The 21,107-nt window shown below is 42.3% G+C and overlaps 1 protein-coding gene across 1 annotated transcript in view; it reads right to left on the reverse strand.

Moving 5' to 3' along the window:
• Nucleotides 1-21,107, reverse strand: part of LOC138473115 (solute carrier family 2, facilitated glucose transporter member 9-like) — a 369,925-nt gene that overhangs the window by 165,844 nt on the left and 182,974 nt on the right. Inside the window, exon 6 of the mRNA XM_069611639.1 lies at nt 891-1,023. Coding sequence (XP_069467740.1) covers nt 891-1,023 — 133 coding nt within the window. The remainder of the gene's footprint in view (nt 1-890; nt 1,024-21,107) is intronic.

The following is a 21,107-nucleotide window of genomic DNA, read 5'->3' on the forward strand; positions in this document are numbered from 1 at the left end:
GCTCAGTGGGGTCAGGGGGATTCTAAGAGAGGGGTGTTATAAAAGGGTTGTCATCCAGAGTACATGAACTGGACCTAAAAATATATCAATAAGGGTTTCCCTCAGCATCCCAGACTAGGCATTGACTTAGCTGTAGTGTTGAAGTGAAGCCGCTTAACAAGTGTACTGCTTAACTCATCCCCACACATGCTCAATTCAGCAGCTGTTAGGATGAGGCTGGCAATGCTCTTATCCCTCTCCACACCTTCATCATGGGTGGTTGGGCACTGCCCTTTGCAGGAGCTGCAATTCAATTGTACCACAACATAGAGCAGACTGTCTGGCTTTTGCTCGACGGACTCCAAAGGCTAAACACAAACCAAGAGACAAACACAAAGCAAAATAGTAGCAATACGATATTAAAATGATATATGTTAACTTACTCCCAACCCAAGTACTTTTGTGAGCCATCAACTCCATTGTTCGATAGAAGTAAGGTAAATATTTCTTAAATAGGGCTTACCTGGCCTTTGGATGCACGCGCCATCTAGTACGATCCCTTGCATAAATCAACAGATTCCTTTAAATTGTGCATACAAACGTGTGCGTGTTTTATTGTCTCCCATCTTAAAACCGTCAACAAGTCAAGTAGTAACGGTTGTCTGCACAAATGCAGACAGTATTAAGTCAAGAGGTATTCTCAGTGTGCTTTCCATAGCATCCAAAATCTCAAAAAGATTACACAGGCCGCGATGAGTGCCTCCGAGTGACCGGTCAAAAACAAGTCTTGGTTCTGTGTGTTCGATCTTAAGCTTTGCGATCTAACACATACATTTCAGTGCAGACTTGGTTTCTACTGAGACCAGCTGGTGTACACTTCCAGAAACGCTAGACCGAGGTGTCCCACTCACCTGCAACAGCAGCACTGAGGTTGTTCTTTTCTATGAGGAGATAGCGGGGGCTTTCTGGAAACCACGGCAGGAGCAACAGCTGTACAAACGTGGGCACAACCACAAGCGAAAGGAAGAGGGGCCAATCCGCATCCTGAAAACAAATGACACAAAATGAGAATTTACAATACAGTCTGAGGTAGATGGGCAACGATAAAAGAAGCAGAGATGTGATCCTGGAGTAGAAGTGGGTTGTGGTACGCCTGGAGGAACAGATGTCCAAGGACATTACATTGCAAAGAGCATAGAGAGGGCTGGAGAAGGGCCCCCCCCCAGGATTGCTTTTCATGTTGTTCTTTAGGACAATATAGATTTGAGTGCAGATATAATGAGGAGACCGAATAGAACATTCCACAAACAAAGACTGGTCTAAAAAAACTGGATTTGCAAAGGCAAACTTTTGGCATCTACATAGGACATTGGGCTAGATCGCAAGCCGCTGCAAGTAGTAGACAATTCATTGAACGATGAAGGAAGCGCAAACAAACAGTCGATATCATGGGTTGATGGGTTAATGCTTAATCCTAAGTGCTGGACAGGGCAGGGGGTGCAAGGGTACAACGTGTGGGGGGAGAAGGTAATGCCAGCAGGTTGATTGTGCTTTTTCCTCCCAGACGGCGGAGTGTGCCTTTTACTTCATTGGACCACAAAGATGGTGCGACTGAGCAACAGACAGGACCATCTTATTAGCAGCAACAGGCAATTCAGCTTACAGTGTTGGCTATGAAAATGGCCAATGGCGTTGTACAATTCTGGTTTAGAAGAAATACAACAGAGAAAATGCAACACTGAAATACAAACCATGGTACGTTTTTATGTAGACCTGTTTCCTCATGTGGGATGTTTTTACCCATGCATCCAAGCCCTACAATAAAAGTGTGCAGTACTGGCATGGAAAACATCATGATGGCCAGAACTCCCCAGAGAGTGCACAGGGAAAACATGAAGAATAGGCTGCCACCCATTTTTGCCTATGTTGTGAGCACAGGAGGGCACTGCCTAACCACCAGTGAGCTACACACAGTAGCCTGAAACCATTGGGAATGGCAATGCTGATTGCCAAAAAAGCAACTCAGAACTGTGGGGAATTCATTTTCTTAATCCCAAAAATGGTTGCATTACCAGTACTCACCACTATCAGAAAGCCGGCGTTTTAAAACCACCAGACTTTTGTGTAAAACTGAACAAATGAAACAAAACCAGACCAAGGAAAGACTTGCTAAGAGGTGGATACAATGTAAAACTATATTCTGAAATGACTTGAAGGAAGTAATTATTTAATGTATATGTAAAAATTGTCAGTTTGATTTGAATGTAGAAAACTGGGAACAAAAAGTGACATTTAGCTGAAACCTGGCTTAATGAAACTGGATTCTGCCTGACAACTACCCCCGACAGGAGTTGAAACCTGCTCAGCCACTCCCCTTGCCAAAAGGAGTTGTCACCTCTCTGATTAGATTAGGGGTGGAGCAGCTGGGGACTACAGGGAGTTCAACAAAGGCCTGTCCTGGACTCAGGCAAATGTTATATTGGGGGCCGTAAAGTGGCTTCCTCTTAGGGGAAACTGGGAGGGGCAGTGCCTCTGCTAGCAGCTGAGCTTGGGGGAAGTGGATAAATCAGTTATTCCACCCTGTGATGTGGGAAGCCACACCCCTTTTTGACCAGGGCAAAATTTTAAAAAGATAGATAACTCATAGTGCGGACTTGTCAGAATTATATAAGTAACAATTATTTTTGTGATTTTTCTGTGAACATTTTGAGAGGCGTTAGGACCCTGTGGTGTATTCTGGGGGGTTGCTAGCGGAAAATAGGGTCTCACTCCAAATGTCTGCATGTTAAAAATCTGACACTTCATCAATTAATGTCCATACTCCTTGCGCACATATGTGTAATTTTGGGTAAATGTCCGATATTGCAAAACCAGTTAAAAAGCGTAAAATGTTGTCATTTTTGAATGCAAGCCCCCAGGAAGATCAGAGGCAGACAAGCATGGACCATAAGGAATATATAATGTGCACATGTAATTTCAACAAATTGTATATCTGGGAAAGAGGTTTTTGAATCAAATATAGATTTGTGGGCAAACTGACCAGGGGAGGATCCTCTGACCCATAAACAGACTTCATCATGCTGACAATCCATTTCCTTCCCCCAATCATGGGAGAGGGGAGAATTGGGCCAATGACAAGTAGAGAGCGGCAGGCTTAGCTAGGCCCAGGCACACACCCATTTTCAAAACTCATAAAAAGGGACTGCTGGGACAGGTAGAGACATTCAATTCCATTTGCTGCGGAGCATGCTGACCGACGACTTCACATCCAGAGATCCAGACTTCAAATCCATCAATCTCCAAAGACCAGAACTTTACTTCAGAACTTAAAGCAAGGGCCTAAAGCCACAAACTGAGAACTCTTCTCAGCAGGCCTCAGCAACCTTAAAATCATTTGCGAACTATTCCACAGCCGGGCGAGCTGTTTGAATTCTTTTGCCAAGAACAATTGCCAGAGGCTAGACCAGACCAGAGATCCAGAGTGACCCAGACCGCTGTGAACAGAACCAGAGAGCTGACCAAGATCACTGTGAAGTGCCGAGACCAGAACCAGAGTCCAGTCCAAAACCTGACCCGATCTGTGGCGAGGCCCATTTCAAATTTATATTGTGAGTACCTAGCAGAACTGTGCAGAACCAATCTCTTAGTTAAAATAATCTGAACTGCCTCTTAGAAATCGTGTCATCTGTCATTTTTAAATCTGCACAAATGTCACCTGTCAATTCTGCAGCTGCAAGCTGTCACCTCTCATTTTGAGTTTACTTTAAATTCGAAAAACTACCTTTATTTAATCGTCCGTATCTCTGGAACCGTTTGGGCTAGGAACGAAATTTAGGCTTTCCAACGAACCTAGAACCGACTTGCTACTCCTTATACTTTTGCTGCAATCGCGAGACACGCACTCGCGAAATTTACCGCGATTTGTGATTTTGGCTCAATTTCTCCTCTTGTCAAAATAGCAGCTCCATTCTTTCCTTTGTTAAAATCCGTTTGCAACTTGGTAATAACCCATAGAGCATTGCTAAAGTGAGCCTGAACTAATACCAACACGCATCTCCCACTCACCCTGAATCTCTAGAGGGAATTAAAATCATTGGCACATTTTCCCATCCATTGCCATCACATTTAAAAAGCATTTTGGGCCTGTGTTTCAAACTCCTACCTGTTTCCTCTAAGCTTGCTGGGGGGTAACTGAATTTTGTATTGTATTTGATTGCATTCCTGAGAACTGTGTGCTCCTCTTTCCATCTCCTTCCATTTCTTACATTGCATAGGAGAGGGGGGTGAATTTCCAGCGAAAAAGTGATTATCTTATCTTTTGCTAAAATCATATCAAGTTATTTCTGTACTGCATTTTATTCCTCATTGCTTTTCCCTTGAAACCATAACAGTATTTTTGCTACCTTATCCATCCTATACTAACTCCTCATGGATTGTAAAGAAGTGTGCTAGTGCCAGATTACCCATTGTTGATCAACATCATATGTCTAAGTGTACTATCAGATATTAATTTATTATAAAGTGTGATATATATATATTGTTTAAATTCTCAAATAAACCTTTTAATTTGCAAAACAAACCTACTTCTTGGCTCAGTGGGGTGAGGGGGATTCTAAGAGGGGTTGTTCTACAAGGGTGGTCATCCAGAGTACTGAACTAGACATACAAATACATTAATAAGGGTTTTCCTCAGCATCCCAGACTAGGCATTGACTTGGCTGTAGTGTTGATTGAATATCGCTTACACTCAAGCCTCATCACGTTTAGAAAGCGAGTCGGATGTTTCGACCGGAAGGCAGCACGCACACTCTTACTACCCTCCTTGCCATGTCTTTACTACAGTCTGCCATAGAGAAACCAGCCCCTTTACAAACACCAAAATTGAATTTAAATAAAAGCATTTGTTGAGGTGCTGATACAATGGTGAATAAGTGCACACATCATATAAGAGTTTATGCAACAACAAAATGAAAAAAAGCATATATACAAAAGGTCTGGGAGCCCCTCCACCAAGAACAAACACGGCCAAATAACCTGTTCTATGAGCAGGTTCCCAGTCGGGAAGGTATACAACCACGTTTTAGCTCACTGTACCTTTCACAGAGGAAAAATATCCATTAGCATCCGGAATGCATGCCAGAATCCCGTGGCCAGATTTCTTCAGTGGAACAAAAGCTCTATGCTCAAACTCAGGCAGCTACACTGGAAGACTGGCAGGCACGACATTTAAAGCAAAGCTGTAAAAGACACGGCCGACATCTTTTACTCATTCGGCCATTGGGGCCCCTCGCAAGGTCTACCAGCCAGTCTGCATATTGTAATTGTATAAGCATGCGGTGTGTCAATGTTCGTTCCCTCGTCGCAAGTGTGACATCTACTCCTGCCGGTGCGCCGGCGAGGGAGAGCACATGTGGGGCCCCGCGGGTCGAGGCCTGCCTGCGGAGCGAAAGAAGGGAGACACACACAGAGGGCTCGTGCCTTGCCCAGAACTGCCTCTCCGTACTCGGGGCGGGGCTTTTATTCAAGAGCCTTATGTCACCGCATCGTGGGACATGAGGAGTACACAACAGCAGCCTCCGAACAAGTCACGATATGTGTGGTGGAGCCTGCATGCCCAGCGCTCACTTGCTTGGACCAGACGTGTTTTAATGCATGTGGCAGCAACGTGGGTGCTAGCTACGCTGCTTATTAAAAGGCCCTGTTGGAAATCATTGCAGTGCGTGGTGCAACAGGCGCATTTGCAAGAGTGATTGGGCGTTGACTCACACTGGCTGATGGACTTCCTGATTTTATTTTTTGTATTCCTTCGATTTGCCTTCATATCCCCCCTACATGATCTGGCACCTCCACTTAAATGATACCACCTCCTACTCTCTTCCGCTCCAGTTCCAGACCACTGTGTGCTTCTGCGCCTTCTCCCAGCACACCCTGCTGGCACTCCTCATGTTAAAAACTCTACTACTGCCCACTAGCATACATCTGCACTTCACCTACGGAAGGGTCTCCCATAGAACCCCTCTCAACATAAATCTGCCGCGATAGCCACTCCTTTGAAACTACTCTGTGTTCTGCCCCCACTTCCTGTACCACGTATCCCTCGACCCCTGCTATCAGTTGATCATTTCTTCTCAAAATGTATTGCACCTTTATTCGGAATTGCCCTTCCGTGTGTGCGAAACACTTGCACCCTCAAATACGGAATGGAGAATTATTTGGCTTCTGAACTGTATATTTTGGTTGCTTAGTGTCTTTTTCTGGAATTGAAAACCAGGTCAACTGTGCTTAAATTAAGTAGCGATTAGGAAAAGCTTCGTGTAGGACCACACTCACTGGAAACGTAGATGTGTAATCTCCCCTCGATGTAACGCTCGTCAAAGCTATCGAGCATAGAAAAGAATTCAGGCTTCATAATGGGGACCAGTGTCCTGGGATCAGGGTGGGAGGATGTTCACCCTACCAATGAGCGATCAGTCTAATATCCAAGGTGACCTTGCTTCTAGCTATTTTCATTTGGGTAGAACTCTGAATTTCCAAAGTAGAGTCTGGACAGCACTCTGGCGTGGTTAATGGTTCTGAAATGTGGGGGTGAGTTGAATGCTAATTTTAGAACTTATTTAGCTGGCAGTATAATCAGACCTACAAACCAGGGTCACGTGTTATGCATTTTATTTTACTAATGCTGTAAAGCAAATCATGTATTTTTTTTTTTTAGAAATTTGACATCTTTTTGTTTTACAATCTTTAAAACACGCAGCAAGCGGTTTGGAAGTTGCCCTACAGAAATCTTTAGTACAATGTTAAGGTTGCAAACCAAAGCCTGAAAAAATGTCCTGGCAACAAGGTTGTGTCTCATAATATAAGGTGCTGTTTTACCAAATTTATAAGTGAAACTCTCCCAAGCAATGCCTTTATAGGCATTTGTCTTCACCAATCATTTTGCAAATATCCCTATAGATTTCGTTTGGCGACACCTCGTGGTAAATTCAATGGAAACCAGTTCATTGTTTAATTTGTAAGCAACAACCATCCTTTCAATACTTGCATCAATCCCGTCTAAACGCATTGGAAGACGTCATTTCCAATAATATTTGTGGCAATCTTCAAACAGCTGTGTTTTCTTTGCGCAAAATGCGAGCCAAACTCCTGCATAACGTCATTTACTAGCTTTGGGACAGGGTGGATGTGTTTTGTTGTCCAAAGGTGAAAATAATGGCATCTTTTTTTGGTCCCATGGCCTTCCTGATATTAAATTCATTCTCTGCTCATTTACCTCAATGGCTTTGGTCAGAGCCGGATGAATATGTGTCAGGGCTCGTTGGAGCCAATTTAAAAATTAAAACCAGCCTCGGTGGTATAGAGATTACAATGGAGAGATAAAGGAATAGAGGGAGGGGGCGAGTAGCTGCAGACTATCACCTATGTATTGACTTTTGCACAGAACAAAGAAAGACAGCCGGCAAGGAGCTGAAATACTAGATGTCCACTGAAAAGCTATTGTGCTCGTTGTCAGCAATGTGCTACTTTGGCCAAAACTGGAGTAAAGCACCAAGGTGATAACACTGCAAGGCCAGAGGAAGGGGATGGGCCAAACGCACCAGCAAAGGTAGTGTAACATGTGTGATGCAAAGTTCTCACTATTGAACCAAAATATTTTTTTGTGCGAGGAGACTGCCAACCTAGGGACAGCTGCTTAGGTCCCCTGAGGCTCGAGGTCCACTTCAACTGAAAATGTTGAAAAAAAAACAGGCATGCTCTTGTTCGACTGCACCTAGGCAGCCTGGTGAGTCTGACAGGCCAGTGAGACAGATGCACGTCTCACTGGGACAAGAAAGACCAGCCCGACTGGTTTCCTCATACCAACCCCTCCATTTTCAAATCTTCTCTTTCTGCGAAGGTTTAAGCCATCTCTTCTTTAAAAGCGGAATACCCTGACAAGCAGGAAAAACCTATTGCTGCTGGAATCCTCATCGATATTTACCAACATCTTTTTTCAGTTCGGCAGCCCGAAATAGATCAAAACAAAACGAATGAGCATCTTGCCATAGGAAGATAGCACCCCCTTCCCCTTAAGTGCCAAGGTCGAGTATGCTCGTCCTTTTTGCATAGACTTGCATAATACCATGGCGGTTTTAAGAGCATCTTTGGCACATCAATAGAGAGCATGGGCAACAGAAGTCCATGTTTCCTCCTTCAGTGTGTTCATTGAGTAGCGCAAGCTTCCTCCGAAACAAAGATGAAGGAACAGCGCGTGCAGAAGCCGAGCAGCAGAGCCCTGCCCACACTGCAAAATATGTGCAGAGGTAACAGTTCAAAGGTCAGTCACACAAGCGTGCCCTGCAATGCACGGGAAAAAGCTGCACACGCATCATCACTGCACACAGCCTACAGGCCCACCTGCCATACACAAAGATGCACGTTCAGCACGGGGACCTGCGGGCATGATGTGCCTTTGTGCAGAATATATGCAGAGTCAACACTGTGGGACATCAATATAGGGAGAGCGCATATTATGCACAAGCACAGTGCATGCGAGCACCAGTTGCATAATCTGTGCAGACTAGGAGGTGGGGGAGCCAAAGAAATCGAAGAGAGCCGAGCCATAGGGCCTGGATTGGCTACAAGTGCCACATGTGAGCCGAGCTGGCACCAATGCATGCCATGCAGTCTGCTTGCCAAAAGTCAAACAAGTGTTCGCTCTAAAAAATGCATACCAGTCATCATTTATCTTTAACCTATACATAAAAGCTATACCCGTTATCCTCCTACCTGCTCCACACAACACAAACGGGATGTCCTGCTTCCCTGCCTTCATTACAGGAAAACTACACCGGGCATCCCAATTTTGGAGATATGGCACTATGAAATTAAGTGATTTGTTCAGGATCATACACTTTATGCAAAATGGGATTAAAAGGCTCATGCACTCAACAAAACGGTGTGAAAGAGTCAGCTACTTGCAGTCATTGTTTCACAGACTGGGCGGTGATTATGCCCAGCTTCGAGCAGGCTTAAACCTTAGTGGGAGCTTTTCTCCATCTTTCAGCGGGCACAAGAGGGAACAGGCAGCAGCCACATGTCCTTAAGGTAGGAGACTGAAGAGCAACACCAAAATGTTGTGTGGTAGGGGGATGCCCTTATGTCTAGGCACGCACTCCCTTGAAGCCCAAAGTCAGTGTCGACTCCACTGCCTCCTTCATTCAAACTGGATAGTACGTGGAGACCACAAGGACATGGCCCAGAGCCCGGGAATAGAGAAAAAGAAAATGTCCTGGAAGGCTCCTTATACAGTAAAGGAAAATACCCCAGGGAAATCTGTGTGCAGACCAACAGTGTGGTATATCTTCTATTTCACTTTTCAATTAGGAGAGAAACATGGCAGAGCAACAAGCAAGTTCAGTACAGATTATAAATTATCAACATTTGTATTCTATTCGGATCAAATGTTGAAATTGAAAGTGAAGCCTTTTTTGTGTCATGACATTGAACATAATCCCTTCTAAGTGATCCCAATTGTGGATGTCAAAGAAAATGCGACCCATTTAAGCAGTGATTTGCCTGGATGGCATAGAGTGGTGAAATGTGGAAGTTAGGTTTTCCAGGTGCAAAACTTGCAATTGTGGAGTTCTGAGACCACACATGCTCCCTTTGCACCTTTAGTTTTGCTTCAACATGCACATTCTGTCCAGAGATAAACAAAGTACTCTGTGCAAGTAGACGATTGCATGCAGTTCTTTTAAATGTCACTGTGTGTAAGTGTCACTTTAATTTATAAGCAATTCTTGTCTACCCACAAATGGCACCAACGCCTCCAATTATCAATGATGCAATGAAGATGATAGCAATGTGAAGATAATCATATTTATTGAATAGCCCTTTTGTGACACGTGTTTCTACCAGTCTGTCTTCCTCAAACTAGGGCTAGGTTCACAATTGATCAAGCACATATTCAATCATAACAGAATAAAAAGAGGGAACATAATTATGATTTTAGAAGACAGAATCAGGGGTGGGAAAAGGAAAAATACTAATTGTCTGTGGCATTTCAACGCGGATCGAGGAGAAGAAGTTGGGGGGCGGGGGGAGCACAGATCTAAACAATCAAGGTGATCCAGCAAGAAGGTTAACGAGAGCCAGTGCAGGGACTTAACACAGAACCTGAGATAGACAATTGTGTTATCAATTTATCACACAAGTCTTTGACACCCACTGAACAGAGTCCTTAATAAAGGTCTGTCAATTGAACCATCTGCAATGAATAATCCTATTGATTTACAAACTGATCTTTTAAAGTCTACTCGTAAACTTAAACTTAAGAAATTATTTGCATTACAAACTAAAGAAAGGGCTGAAAAAGAGAAATTACCACCTCTTAAGCAAATGTACAATTAGAGATATTGAGAACACCATCTATTGACCACATTAGGAGAAGAAACAGAATACTATATGGGATACTCTTCGGGAATTAAATATTAGATCAAGGAATCTGGAAATTACTGAATTAAAACCAAAGTCAAGATTTACACCTCCTGCACCAGTTGACCATATAATAGATACATACCATAAAGCAGCCACTCTTGAAATTCATAAATGGATAGACAGTCAATCTGGTCAAAAGCGAAACCTGGAGAAATCTTGAGGAATTTCAAGCAATTAAAACATTTAAAGAATGATCACACTATTTTCATCAAAGAGGCTGACAAGGGCAGAAATATTTTTATCATGGATCAGACTATATTGCAATGGCCGATAATCACCTGTTAACCCTGGGATGTTATCAGGTTTTAAGGAGTAATCGGAGACAAGAAGTGGTGGAAGAATTGCAAATTCTGATAAATGGTTTAGCTATGATTCATTGACAGACCAAGAGAAAATATTTAACAGTGAGAGAACCAGTTTTACCTACACTATACTTTGTACCAAAGATACACAAGCCCTTTCAACACATTCCAGAAGGAAGGCCCATAATGAGTGCAATAGGAGTATCTCAAAAGCATTATATCCCCTTATGTTTCTAATCTTAAATCATATCTATGAGACATGACCCAAACATTGATGTCACTGAAGGAAGTCAAGTCGGCATCCTGGTATCGACTAGCTACGATGGATGTGAAAGCATTATACACTTTGATAAGTCATGACTTGGCTATTGAGGCAATGCAATTCACTTTTATAACTACATCTGCTTCTCATTATCTACATTTGACAATGCTTAAGGAAATGTTACAAGCAACACTAGAATACAATAACTATCTTTAATGACCAATTCTATCAACAGACAAAAGGAGTGGCCATGGGAGCTAAATATGCGCCTGCCTTGTCCAACCTCTTTATGGGTCACTATGAGGACAAGTATGCTTATACAGACATTGGATTTCAAGAATATGTAATTTTGTGGAAAAGGTACATTAACAATGTGGTAGTTATCTGGAAAGGGGATTCTGAAGGAATTCAGGAATTCATGAATAGGCTAAATACTAACAGCCATGGGATAAGCTTCATACATGAAAGCAGCATTAAGAAAATGAACTTTCTTAACTTGACAATTTATGTTGACAATGGGTGTCTGAGAACATGTACCTACAGTAAGAAGACAGACGTTAATTCAACATTATATGCAACAAGCTCTCATAGCAGATCAGTTAACATACCGACTGGAGAATTCATTAGGGCCAGACGTAATTGGGAGGATGATGGGATTTTTCAAAAAGTGTGATCTACTCAAGAATAGATTTTTGGCAAGAGGATATTCTGAGAAGAGTATCATGCAAGTGGCAGACCAAGCACAATCTATGAACAGGGAGTCAACCCGAACACCTAAATCATCTGAAGGACAACAATATCAGGGAACTATTACATTTGTGACAAAATACAGGTCAGAAGGATGGGATTCTGAGGATCCTGAATAAACATTGGCACATCCTATGACCTGATAAAGACATAGCAAAATACTTGGATGAGGGTCCTGGGATCATTTACACCAGAGCCCAAAACTCTCAAAAATACATTAAATCCATCATTTCTGAGTGCAATGTATAATGTGCCACACAAGAGCTGGCTACAGCCAATAAAAAAAGGCTCTTAAAGATGTGGTACCTGTACAATGTGCCGATATGCATGGGTGACTACAGAGACATTTACAAGGTAAAAAGGTGGAACGATAAATATTGAAGGCATGATTAACTGTAGATAAAAATGTGGTTTAATGTATAAAATGTATATTGGTAGTACAATTAGGGAGTTACGGACTCAGATTCTTGAAAATGTTCCTACCATTGGATGTCAAGATATGAAATATCCGATTGTCACCCATTGGCAAACCATGCACCAAATTGATGATAAAAAGGACCTGAGGTTTATTGGTCTGAGTAAGATCACACTTGGCAAGAGAGGAGGCGATTTTCAACTGAAATTATGAAACTGAAGCAAGGCTTATTTGTAGTATGAGGGCAATGGAATTCGGTCTAAATTCAGACCTTGAGATGGGTATATTTCTATGAAGTGATTGATATGGACTGTCTAATTTTATTGTATGAATTCGATATGAATTTCTGTGGAACGTAGAAATATTTAACTAAAAATAATTGTATGTTTTCATTTAATGAAATGCTGCAGGTTGATCAACTGAGTTAAATCCAATAAGGCCATTTGTAGCAGGAGTTGCTATATGAAACATGATGGTGCCATCTTGACAATATGGGAACTAAGTTGACGCATATGTATGGAAGTATTGTGTGTGTTCCAAATACCAAACTAAAATGGCGGAACAGAGCACGTGACATCACACCTGTGGCGTGCAACGTCAACTATGCAAACAACGATAAATAGGTTTTTCCAAATGGAGGATGGATTCATACGTGCGGATCACCCGCGGCACTCTGCCTTCTCCAATTAAGAAGGTTCCAACAGGTAAGTATATTCCTTCCCGTTGGTGTCTGGCTCATAGTCTATAGTACACACATAATTCTATTTGATTGGATATTAGGAACAATCACAAGAACAAAATGAGTAGTTGGGCTAATCGATTTTGAGCTATGGCAACAGGAATATACGATTGGTTGGTTTAGGATTTGTTAATGATCAATTGAATTATGGCAGAAGGAATTATTTGACTTCATAATAGCTCTGGTTGACCACCCTAGGTAAATGATATTGGATGTTAATATCCCAGTCTAATTTTTATTGCCAACAGTGGAATTGGGTTCACAGGATTAGGAGTGGACAAGCTACACACTATCGAGGGCTAGAAAAGTGAGCATCAGATTTAGAAAAATGTATGTTTTATTTAATGTTATTATAGTTAAACATTTTTCTAAAATTAGATTACATAAGGGTGTACCGTAATTCTGTTTTATCCTGATTGAAGGAAGAATAGAGCATGATGGACTAGCACCATGGGTTATAACATTAAGTATAGAATCATTAGTGACAATTTAATGAAGAGGTTGCAGTTAACTTTTCTGTTTATGAATATATTTGGCACCAGACTGCAAAGCTGGGGGATTGATTAGTGCCGGACTCCGAATTGATTGCACAACTATTTATTATGTTTCTTTGTATATTTTTCTTACCCGTTCATCCCTCCCTTTCCCCACCCGACTCTGTATTTCGTGATCACAATCCTAAATTTTCCCTCATTAATCAAATTGATTATGTTCTGCTCTAGAATAATGACTCATTACTGGTTTGATTTGGTTATGATTTTTGAATATGTGCTTCATTATTTATTAACCTAGCCCTGGTTTGAGGAAAACCGACCTGTCAAAACACGCGTCACAAAACGGCTATTCAATAAATTGGATTACCTTCACATTACCATCATCTTAATTGCATCATAATTGATAATTGGAGGCATTGGCAGGGTTTGTGGGTCAGCAAGAATTGCTTATATACTAGAAAATAAGGCTTGGGAATACCTTAGTCTACCCTGTCAGCAACAGCCAAGAATCAGTATGGTAATAAGAGCGGTGAGAACAGAGTGCAGTCTTAACTCCCAATAATTGCTGTCACTTTAATTTACTCTGAATTTAACGGAGAATGAGCGGACGCTGAGCTCCAATGGAGCTCTTCTGTCAAAAAGTCACCTGAGTCAGAGCCAGACATTCAGCTCTAACCAGGCTCAAATCGGTTCTGGCTTCCACACCTCATTATTGCAAGCTTTTTCATGCAGAGAAGATCGCTAAAACTAATAACAGCAGCTTGGCATTTCCTTTCCCAGAGAACAACTGCAAAGGCAATTCAAGAACAAGCTTCCCCAACACATTCACAGCCGGTACAAAGCTTCCAAGTTTGAAGGTTATCAAACCCCCCTGGCCCCCCCACCCCCTTTGCATTCACGCACTTTTAGTGCATTTAACATGGAAAAGAAAGACTACAAGTTCCAGAAAGCAGGACTGGATGGGCTACTCTCACTTGTTCCTGGTGGCCCTCCCCCCTCTGTACTCCTGCCTGGGGGCAGAAATCTGCCCACAAGGAGAGCTACAAGTGGTGGCCCCCTTTCCACTTGGTGTGGGAGGGCCATCACCCTTTTATGGGTAGAAGAAATCCCTGGTGCCTAGTGCCCCCCCACCCACATTGCATTTTATTTTCATTTTTTTTTTTAAATTGGTCCTCCTCCCTGGGGGCAGATCAGCCATCTGCCCCCAGGGTTCTGCACATATGTGCCCCCATGCTTTAGAGGCTGGGGGGAGGAGGAAGAGGGCTGCTTACTGTAAGCAGCCCCCACCTCCTCCAGCCTCTCAGACAGATCCCTGGTGTCTAGTGGGCATTGCTGGGTGCGGATCGAGCGTTCTGAACCCTATCCGTACCCAGCAATGCTTTCACAAAAGGTTTCGTTGGAAAGGGGAGATTCACCCCTTTCCAACGACACCTCCTTCGATCTCTGGCTTGAATTACAGCCGCAGATCGAGGGGGAGGAAGGTGCAGATTCACCTTTCATTTTCACCGCAGCAGTCGGATATGGCTGCTGTGGTGAAAATTACCCTCACTTTCACGCTGGCATGAATTACACACTGTGATGTGAAATTGAAGGTAATCCAGCCCCCTGGCAGTGAGGGGGGACCTCCCCATCACATAGCCCGGGGGTTGGATTATTGTTTTGAGAAATCCCTGCTTTGCAGAGATTGCTCAAAACAACGTGCCAAAAAGGACACGCTATCTCGTCCTTGGCACTACCGAGGTAATGTCAAGGACGAGATATCTCGTCCTTGGCACTTAAGGGATTAATACAGATAAGTCAGAGCTTCCCCCCCCTTAATATGCATTGCACACCCTATCACAATGGTGTCCAAGGATTCAAATATTTAGGTATGCACATTTCTGCTTCTAACAGTATTTGTAAACATAACTCAGACAGCCTGTTAGCCAGAGTTAGAGAGATAGTATCCTCATGGTCCCCCCCTTTATCTCTCCTGGTAGGGCCGAATAGAATCTATTAAAATGATGATCTACCCATTATACTCGATCTTCTCTATATGTTGCCAATTCGCCTCTCTCCTTCCTTTTTTAAAATTAATAGATTCCTGTCTTACTAAATTCTTATGGGGGAAAAAGGAACAGAATTTCACTCGGCAAACAAAAAAAAACAAAAAAAAAATCACGCTCTCAAGGTGGTGTTGGTTTCCCCAACTTCCAAAAATATCACATAGTATTTTGTTATCAAGCAAACACAGTGGTGGTTTATTCAGGATGAATCATTCTCTGTACCTAGGTGGGTATGCCTGGGAAGAGTTAAGGTGTCTCCGATATCCCTTGCAGGACCTTTACATTATTAAAGGAAAGAATACATTTACTAAATACTCCTGTATTCGCCAATCTGTCCTATCTCTTAAGCTATATATGTTCCCATATATAGCTAAACAGTCCTCACTCATTTCTCCTTTCATTTGGCTTAATCCCCTGATTAAAATTAAAGGCAAATCTATTTTTTGGAAGCCATGGCTCTCTAAAAGCCTCACATTTTGGGATCAATTCTTTTTGCAAGATATTCCCATTACATTTGATGAATTTGCTACCAAGTTCTACATGCCTGCTTCTTCCCTGAAGCAATATCTTGGCATTATTGCCGCAATAGTAGAACATTTTGAATTCTTAATGTATAGCTCCAATATTCCTAATATGCAGAGATTACTTCATATGCTGAACTCAAACACTATAGCCTTTATTTACTATAAAATCCTACCTTTAACTTCATCTACCCCAAAAGATGATGGTCTTCATAATGACTGGAGACGTGATCGTTTACTGCTGGACAGTCAATTTTGCTGCCCCCCCCCCTCAATGGCAGGGCATCTGTAAAATTATTGTGTCTGCTAGCCTAATCCAAATCCTATTATTTTTTCATCATAGAGCCTTTATTACACCGTCCCCCTTTTCAAATGTGGTTTATCACCTAATGATAATTGTTGAAGCTGCTTACATTACCAAGGTTCTTTCAAGCACATGTTCATAGAATGTCAACACGTCAAGCCATTTTGGAACTCTGTGTGGAATACCATCATATGTATTTTCAACCTTCATCAAGATTTCTGTTTTGATTTTCTTATCCTAGGAAGCTCCATGTTGCATAATAATTCCATCGACAAACATGCACATTATTTGTTTGATTTATGCTTAATGGTTGCTGTTTAAACTTTCACTACCAACTGGAAAAACCTAAGTCATATTAATTACAAATTCTGATGAACTCTATTTGCAATATCCATAGATTAGAAAGCTGTAATGCATCTTCCACTGACCTACTCAGTAAGTATCAGTTGAAATAGCAATTGTTTCCCGACTTCCTATCTGTTGCTGACCCACATTAGCAACCTGCAATTAAGTATCCTGTAAATGTCGCCGGTTATATTTGTACCCGCACTTTTCCCCCCTCTCTCCTCCCCCCTCCTCCTGTACATGTCTTGTCTTGTTTGTAATGTCCTACCCCTTTATATTTTAAAAGCTCTTAATTCTGCTTTACTATAATATGATAAGGATACTTGACTTACATTTGCATTAATTATCCATCACTTCTTTTATGTCTCTTCTTTATATATCCCACAATTCTTGACACACAATGGTTGCATCAGTTGCCTTGTACACCTAATTTCTACCAATAAAAATCTTTTAAACATGAAATCTACTCGTTAGTGAACACATTGTACTGGGGTGCGGGACGGTGAACCGACTTTGTTGAAAACAGTTAATGAGTTTGACCCCATTTTCCCATGATTCCAAAGGCAACCAAACCCCTGAGAAAAACAAGCCTTTATAATGGATTGCAATAAGCCCTATATCATAAAAGATAGCCAAGTAGTGTCTAAACCCACGCTACGAACAAATAGTTTGTCATAGATAGATTTAAATCAACCTGAGAGTTGGAGAACTGTACATTTCAGGGTGAATGTGGGTTTAAAGGAAAACTTAATTCTATGATGAATACAATTGTTTAAATGTTTCACAGAAAATTAAAACAATGTTAAATTGCGTGTATACCTTTGGAGTGAAAGCAAACATTTGAACTTGTTTTGGTTGAGGTGTGGGTGCAGTCTCATAACTCAAACGGGTAATCATTTTATTCAATATAAGAAACTTTTATAGCATACCAGCTTGTTTCTTGTCTCTGAGCATGAGAGGCAGGGTACAAAGGGGCAAACATGCTCCTGGCACAATTATGTACAGGAAAGCTAAAAACATACACCAGGAGATGCCATGTCTGCTCTTCTTGTAGGTGTCCATGTTGCAGAAACACCATCCACCCCAGCTCACAAGAAACCATCAAGTCTCAGACAAGCAGCAGGAAACTACACTAACCAGAAAGCCTGGGCGTCCTTCACACAGGCTCCGACAATGCCCAGAACTGTAAGAGGATTCAATTCAACACTACAGCTAAGTCAATGCCTAGTCTGGGATACTGAATGGAAACCCTTATTGATATATCTTGTTCATGAGTTCTGGATGACTACCCCTATATAACACCCCTCTCTTAGAATCCCCCTGATCCCACTGAGCCAAGAAGCAGTTCTGTTTTGCAAGTTTAAAAGGTTTATTTGAGAAATAAAACAAAATATAGATACCACGCTTTTATAATAAATTAATAATCGATATCGCCCTTATAAATATAATGTTAATCAACAATGGGTAATCTGGCACTAGCACACTTCTTTACAATCAATGAGGAGTTAGTATAGGATGGATAAAGTAGCAAAAATACTTTTATGGTTTCAAGGGAAAAGCAATGAGGAATAAAATGCAGTACAGAAATACTTGATATGATTTTAGCAAAAGATAAAATAATCACTTTTTCCCCCGGCAATTCACCCCCCTCCCCTATGCAATGTAAGAAATGGAAGGAGATGGAAAGAGGAGCACACAGTTCTCAGGAATGCAATCAAATAAAATACGAAATTCAGTTCCCCCCCAGCAAGCTTAGAGGAAACAGGTAGGAGTTTGAAACACAGGCCCAAAATGCTTTTTAAATGTGATGGCAATGGATGGGAAAATGTGCCAATGATTTTAATTCCCCCTAGAGATTCAGGGTGAGTGGGAGATGCGTGTTGGTATTAGTTCAGGCTCACCTTAGCAATGCTCTATGAGTTATTACCAAGTTGCAAACGGATTTTAACAAAAGAAAGAATGGAGCTGCTATTTTGACAAGTGGAGAAATTGAGCCAAAATCGCAAATCGAGGTAAATTCGCGAGTGCGTGAATCGTGATTGCGGCAAAAGTATAAGAAGTAGCAAGTCGGTTCTAGGTTCGTTGGAAAGCCTAAATTTCGTTCCTAGCCCAAACGGTTCAAGAGATACGGACGATTTAATAAAGGTAGATTTTCGGATTTAAAGTAAAACTCAAAATGACAGGTGACAGCTTGCAGCTTCAGACTTGACAGGTGACAGTTGTGCAGCTTACAAATGACAGATGACACGATTTCTAGGAGGCTGTTCTACTTAGTTTAAAATAGTTTGGATTGGATTATTTTAACTAAGAGATTGGTTCTGCACAGTTCTGCTAGGTACTCACAATATAAATTTGAAATAGGCCTCGCCATGGATCTGGTCAGGTTTTGGACTGGACTTTGGTTCTGGTCTCGCCACTTCACAGTGATCTGGGTCAGCTCTCTGGTTCTGCTCACAGCGGTCTGGGTCACTCTGGATCTCTGGTCTGGTCTCTGGCAATTGTTCTTGGCAAAAGAATTCAAACAGCTCACCCGGCTGTGGAATAGTTGCAAATGATTTTAAGGTTGCGGAGGCCTGCTGAGAAGAGTTCTCAGTTTGTGGGTTTAGGCCCTTGCTTTAAGTTCTGAAGTAAAGTTCTGGTCTTTGGAGATTGATGGATTTGAAGTCTGGATCTCTGGATGTGAAGTCGTCGGTCAGCATGCTCCGCAGCAAATGGAATTGAATGTCTCTACCTGTCCCAGCAGTCTCTTTTTATGCGTTTTGAAAATGGGTGTGTGCCTGGGCCTAGCTAAGCCTGCCCCTCTCTACTTGTCATTGGCCCAATTCTCCCCTCTCCCATTATTGGGGGAAGGAATGGATTGTCAGAGTGATGCTGTAGGTTTTATGGTCAGAGGATCCTCCCCTGGTCAGTTTGCCCACAAATCTATATTTGATTCAAATACATCTTTCCCAGATATACAATTTGGTGAAATTACATGTGCACATTATATATTCCTTATGGTCCACGCTTGTCCGCCTCTGATCTTCCTGGGGGTTTGCATTCAAAAATGACAACATTTCGCGCTTTTTAACTGGTTTTGCAATATCGGACATTTACCCAAAATTACACACGTGTGCAAGGAGTATGGACATTAATTGATGAAGTGTCAGATTTTTAACATGCAGACATTTGGAGTGAGACCCTATTTTCCACTAGCAACCCCCCAGAATGCACCACAGGGTCCTAACGCCTCTCAAAATGTTCACAGAAAAATCACAAAAATAATGATATTACTTATATAATTCTGACAAGTCCGCACTATGAGTTATCTATCTTTTTAAAATTATGCTCTGGCCCAGATGGGTGTGGTTTAGGTTCCAAAGCACATGGGGGAAGCTTCTGCCTGTCCCCGCCTCCAGCTCGGGTGGCTCCCAGAGGCACTTCTCCTCCCACTTCTCCCAAGAGGAAGCCACTTTTACGACGCCCCCAATATAACATTTGCCTGAGTCCAGGACAGGCCTTTGTTCAACTCCCTGTAGTCCCCAGCTGCTCCACCCCTAATCTAATCAGAGAGGTGGCAACTCCTTTTGGCAAGGGGAAGAGTGGCTGAGCAGGTTTTAACTCCTGTCGGGGGTAGTTGTCAGGCAGAATCCAGTTTCATTAAGCCAGGTTTCAGCTAAATATCACTTTTTGTTCCCAGTTTAAATCACTTACAATTTTTACATATACATTAAATAATTACTTCCTTCAAGTCATTTCAGAATATAGTTTTACATTGTATCCACCTCTTAGCAAGTCTTTCCTTGGTCTGGTTTTGTTTCATTTGTTCAGTTTTACACAAAAGTCTGGTGGTTTTAAAACGCCGGCTTTCTGATGGTGGCGAGTACTGGTAATGCAACCATTTTTGGGATTAAGAAAATGAATTCCCCACAGTTCTGAGTTGCTTTTTTGGCAATCAGCATTGCCATTCCCAATGGTTTCAGGCTACTGTGTGTGTAGCCCAATGGTGGTTAGGGCAGTGCCCTCCTGTGCTCACAACATAGGCAAAAATGGGTGGCAGCCTATTCATGTTTTCCCTGTGCACTCTCTGGGGAGTTCTGGGCATCATGATGTTTTCCATACTAGTACTGCACAGTTTTCCTATTCTGGCGTGAATGTGGGCGGCGATAGCTCATCCACACATCCACCCAGTCTATTGATTTAGTTTGTTCTGGGATAGAATAATGGGCGGCGACAGCTCATCCCCACATCTACCCAGTCTATTGATTCAACATGGGTCAAAACCCATGACAGGACACACAAGCTACTGCGCATGCGAGCTTGCTTGCGCAGCGGTCTCAAAGCTGCTCACGCTTGTGATCCCAAGCTGAACTGATGCACTTCCCAGAAGGTTAGAGCATTGGCAAGCTTTCAGTGGGGCTGCGACCACGCCTGCCCTCAACACAGGCCCTGCTCACAAAAGCAGACAACTAACATGGCTGCAACTGCTCTGCGATCAC

The sequence above is a fragment of the Ambystoma mexicanum genome, chromosome 8 (genome assembly GCF_040938575.1).
Source record: "Ambystoma mexicanum isolate Mex_15411 chromosome 8, UKY_AmexF1_1, whole genome shotgun sequence".
Taxonomy (NCBI): domain Eukaryota; kingdom Metazoa; phylum Chordata; class Amphibia; order Caudata; family Ambystomatidae; genus Ambystoma; species Ambystoma mexicanum.